Here is a 5,260-nt window from a genome sequence, read left to right as displayed (position 1 = left end):
ACTTCTGCTACTATTACTACTACTACTACTACTACTACTACAACTACTGGAAGTTGGAATGTAGCATTTTGGGTGGGGTTAATGTGTTTTGGGGTTCTGCATCTGCTGTAGCATAATACATAGTTCGTTTAGATGTCACACAGTAATGCCCGATCCACAAAGACTTGACACCCACGTTTGAATAAAAACTAGTTTATGCCATACTAAGGTTACATCCGTGCCTTGTCATTGCTGTAGAAGGATGGTTTAGGGGTAGGGTAGCAGACACCAAAGCTGGAGGTCCTGGGTTCAAACCACGGCCAGGTAACTGTTTTATTTTTTGAAAATGTAGAATAAAGGTTAATCTGGATATAATTATGTATAACGCTGCTGAATACACACTGTGTACATAGCAGAATAACTGAATATGCCTATTCATGGTAACGTCATATTTCGACGTCATCTTGACATTCCTGTGTAGATGTCTAAATTATCCCCAAATCGGCTGTGATTTGGCCTAGTCTTGGACGTCACTGAAAGATGATATCAGAACATCATCATGATGTAATTGTGTTTGCTGGGAGCCTGAGAGGAAAAACATTCCAATACATTATTGTGTCTTCAGATGTGAAAGGTCCAAAAAGAGAATTCAATCTGAATTATCCTTGTCACTCATGTGCTCATTGTAACACCACAACCCACACCAATTAGTTCAAACACCTCCATTCAGGGCAGACTTTTAATGTAAAGTGGTGCATTATGTGTGTAATACAAAAATGTCCTTAATGGTAAATGGTAACAAGCTGCCAAGCTGCTGGCTATAGTCACCAAAAGCAATTTCAGGGATAAAACCCATCAACCTTCTGTAGTGGACGCCACTACGCCCTATGGTTTGATGTGTGTGTGGGAAAGACACAATGACAACTGAAAATTCTGATTTCAGAACACAAAAGCTCCATCATGAGACAAGAACTAACCTCTCCTGTTGCAAAACACGTTCTTGAACACAGCCACGCAATCTCCAGCTAACATTTCCAAGATATTGAAAAATTCATGAAACACCGCAAAATAAGGAGGCAACATGTGGGGTTTTAATTACTGTTACTGACTTAACTGTCTGAAGTTGAAAGTTGTTCATCCCACGTGGGGTTTGAACTTTGAGCCGCAATGGTCTTTAGTTAGCATAAGACATGAGCTTTACCAAGTGAGCTATCCAGACTGTTGCATTAAATTTTGTAGACCATATTATATGTATCTGCAGAGCCAGAGAAGTACTTGTCGTATTGACAGTATGTTCAACCCAAATACCACTTTCTGTCCAGATACTTAAAGGGATATTGTACACAAAAACTGCTTTCTATCCAAGTACTACTTCAAGTCACAAGTACTTACGTGACCACAACACCCTGACTGACCCCATCACCCTTACTGACCACTACACCCTTACTGACCATGCTTGGACCCCGTCATCGCCGCTTGCGGCTATATTTAGGGGTCCAAGCACGAAGTGCGTGGATCCCTATTGTATCTGTTCCGTTTATTATTATTTTTATTATTCCGCCCTAAAACAGCATGCACGTCAAAAACTGTAAGGGCTACAGTAGCCAGACCTTGGGCCATTTATTTGGCGAGCCTCCCTTGTTTGCTCAAAAACGGGCAAGAAATGTACGAGATATGATCGTTAGAGCTGACTGCTACACACGCCCCCCTGGCCCCTCCCATTTTTTGTCTGATGTACAGAATGGTAATTTTCCTTGCTTTAACTGTATTCAATGCAATGCTATGATCAGAGGAGAGACATTCTTCCATCCTCACTCTGGAAGAAAGTACTCGATTAAGAGTAGGATCTCGTGTAAAACTAAATTTGTTGTGTATCTATTGAAGTGTCCATGTGGGCTAGTATATATTGGAAAAACTATCAGAGAGTTGAAAACTCGCATTTCAGAACACAAGAGTAGCATTAGAAACAGAGATATAAAATCCTCTGTCGCCAGGCATTTTAATGAGTTTGGTCACGACGTGTGTTCCCTCAGGTTCCAGGGTATAGAACAGGTCAGTCCACTGAAGAGGGGGGGTGACAGAGACAAGGCCTTGTTACAAAGAGAGGCATTTTGGATACATACCTTACAGACAGAACACCCCAAGGGCTTGAACGAAGAACTTTTGCTAGGTTGTTTTCTTTAGGGGGTGCGTCGGGTGGATGTGCTGTGGGTTCGCACATGATGCTCTTGCACTGTAAGGCAGTGTGGGAGCGTCATGTGTGGACCTGCAGTATCTCTATCCGATGCATTCACTTATATGCATTTTATTATGTATTTTTCTAATTCTATTTTAATATTTTCTTACTGATTTTTGTTATTCTAATATGTTGACTTTTCATCTGTGCTTATTTAACACAAGTGTGGCCATCCAGCCTCATTCTTCTCGTCTGCAAAACATTATTGCATTCCTGCTGTGTAATATATACAGACTTATATACAAGTATACTGTTTAAAATTGTACCTTTATCTCTTTTTTGATATTCTCTGATGTTTTTGATATTATATTCAGTGGTATTTTATGTTGTGAGATATTTCCTAGTACTTGATAATGTAATTGATTGTACTTCCGGTTTGACACTATTTATACGTCATGTCCGTCTTCTGTCAGCACAATGCTGAGGAAGGCTCCACGCCGAAACGTACATTGTCTTGCTTGAAGGTAAATAAAACAACCCAAAGGAATTATTTTGAGTGCTGGTTTTTTGCCCCTCTCTTATTATTTTTTGAGCCGTGCACCGTAACTTTTTGGAACTTTTGAGAGTGCTCACCAGTCGTGACTTCTAGTCACTGACTATTTGGACAATTATATTTTTGGGTGACGCACCTCTACCTACCTTCTACCTGCCAGAAACGGACTAAAATGGCGTCGTACCAGGAAATAGACGGCCTTACAGATGAAAGAGCTGCTACTCGGGCCTTCTCGGATTCCGACTCCGATGGTATTTTAAATTTATTTCCAATCGTGTCTACTGCACTGTCTTCCGATGTCCTTGCTTCTGACAATGTGGCCTCACTAGCCAGACGCTACGAGTTTCTACTAAAGAAAGAGACCCGTTCCAGCCTCCACGGCTCCACACTCTCGCAGTACTGGCGTAACAAACGCATACCGAGAGGGCTACGCATGAACAAAGAACCAGCGCTTGGAAGAGACAACAGCGAGTTTTGCCAACAATGGTGTGAAATTCTCAACAAATGTTCCTTTGACCTCATGCTCCTTGTCATTAAGCATGTTGACGCTGAACTGTCCACAACCAGAAAAGAGATCATGGATCTGAAGAAAGAGATGACCAACAAGATCGACGTGCAACAGCTCAAAGAGATTGAAACAACATGTATGACTTTGAAAGACACATATGAGAAGCAGGTCATGGAAGTGAAGCTTAACAAATATCGCAGAGACACCCTTGACTATAAGAACAAACGTGTCTATTCCTGGTTGTCATCAGACGGCTCAGGATCTTATCAGAGATACCGACGCAGACGAGAAGAACACACAGCTTACAACGGGCTGTCCACGGAGGATTCGGGGAGCGACGGGCCAATGAGGGGCTCCAGACGGGAGCCTTTTTTAGGCGTACCCCCACAACGCAGGTACCAGACCAGAATTTGGGCCTCAAACGCCGCCCAACCCGAAGAGGAGGCAAGCGACACCGCCAGCACCGGCAGAGGGAGAGGGAATCGGCGGCAGAGGGCGAAAACGTGATCAACCTATCCAGCAGGTCCCTGTCTCCACAAGAAGCATCCATCCTCTCAAAAGGTTTATCCTTTATTCCCTCTGCTAAAGCTGATTCTTTCAGAACTAGGATTGAAATGTTTAAATTTTTGAGAAACATTAAACTGCGTGCTTTCTTTGATAAGGGAGCGCCCCACTCACGTCCTTTTTTGAATCCTTCACAGACTGTTCCTATTTCCACGTCTGAACCAGGCCTGAGGGCTAAAAGTACTTTTGTTCCGCCTGCCCTGAACCCCTCCGTGGCCACCTTTTGCCGACTGGTTGAAGAGGATGTAGCTACAAAGGTACACTTGTACAAAAATAAAATGAGACTCTATTCTAATATAGAGTTGCAAGAAAAGAAAGCATTACGTGCACTTTCTACTGATTCGACTATTGTTATAAAACATGCCGACAAAGGGGGCGCTGTTGTCATCCAGACTAAAGAAGCGTATACAACAGAGATCTTGAGACAACTTGGTAATACAGATTTTTATACTCCCCTAATGGGTGACCCCACACTTAAATTTTTTCAGAATGTTGAGCATTTTCTGAGTACAGCCCTTGCTAATTCTCTTATCAGCCAAAACGAATTCAAATTCTTGTTACAGAAGCACCCTGTGCGACCTGTGTTCTATACTTTACCTAAAATCCATAAGAGCTGTGTTGAGCCAGTGCCTGGTAGGCCTATTGTGGCTGGCACACAATCTCTTACTGAGCCTATTTCTCAATATCTTGACAGACACATTAAAGTGTTGGTATCTGATCTTCCTTCTTACTTGAAAGACACCACTGACTTTTTGAATAGGTTAGGTGCTGTACAGCTCACTGATGAGAATGTATTCTTATGTACCATGGATGTCAACAGTCTATACACTAATGTTCCTCATGTGGAGGGCTTACAAGCTCTAACACATTTTTTGAATAGAAGATCGACGCTTCAGCCCCCGACTGACTTTTTGGTTGATTTGTCAAAATTGATCCTTAATAGCAATTATTTTAAATTTGAGAATTCTTACTATCTTCAATGCCAGGGAGTTTCTATGGGTAGTCCATGTTCCCCTAATTATGCGAACCTCTTTATGGGAAAGTTTGAAGAAGACTTTGTATATAATAATAACCCCTTCTCCATTTTTTTGAAGTGTTGGTTCAGATATATTGATGATGTATTTTTTCTGTTTTCTGGGACACACTCTCAACTAGAGGAGTTCAATATTTATATTAATTCCAGACTACCATCTATTAAATTCTCTCTAGAATACAGTGAAGACACTGTCTCCTTCCTTGATGTTTCTGTAAACAAATCTGAACAACTACTGACAAAGGTGTATAGAAAACAGACAGACAGGAATAGTTTCTTGGACTACTCTAGCTATCATCCCCCCAGCCTCAAAAGAGGTTTGCCATACAGTCAACTTTTGAGGATTAGGAGGATTTGTAGTTCTGATCATATGTTTGAAGAGCAGGCTGCTGAACTATGTACAAGGTTCAGGGTAAAAGGTTTTAACAACACAATCCTTGAGAACAG

General features: G+C 41.7%; 1 protein-coding gene across 1 annotated transcript; it reads left to right on the top strand.

Annotated features, from left to right (window-relative positions):
• The first annotated feature begins 2,220 nt into the window (after positions 1-2,220).
• LOC310771652 (uncharacterized protein) lies at positions 2,221-4,232 on the top strand. Its single transcript, XM_083664213.1, has 2 exons — positions 2,221-3,777; positions 3,918-4,232. Exon 1 carries the CDS (start codon positions 2,881-2,883, stop codon positions 3,721-3,723), a length of 843 nt encoding a protein of 280 aa, XP_083520339.1. The 5' UTR covers positions 2,221-2,880; the 3' UTR covers positions 3,724-3,777; positions 3,918-4,232.
• The last annotated feature ends 1,028 nt before the right edge of the window (positions 4,233-5,260 follow it).

Source organism: Poromitra crassiceps (genome assembly GCF_964638095.1).
Source record: "Poromitra crassiceps genome assembly, contig: HAP1_SCAFFOLD_951, whole genome shotgun sequence".
Classification (NCBI taxonomy): domain Eukaryota; kingdom Metazoa; phylum Chordata; class Actinopteri; order Beryciformes; family Melamphaidae; genus Poromitra; species Poromitra crassiceps.
The sequence above is the reverse complement of the archived record's forward strand: the minus strand, read 5'-3'. Positions and strand labels throughout refer to the sequence as shown.

What these genes read in the sequence shown, in the direction of transcription:
- LOC310771652 (XM_083664213.1), top strand. Translation starts at nt 2,881, where the DNA reads ATGGCGTCGTACCAGGAAATAGACGGCCTTACAGATGAAAGAGCTGCT.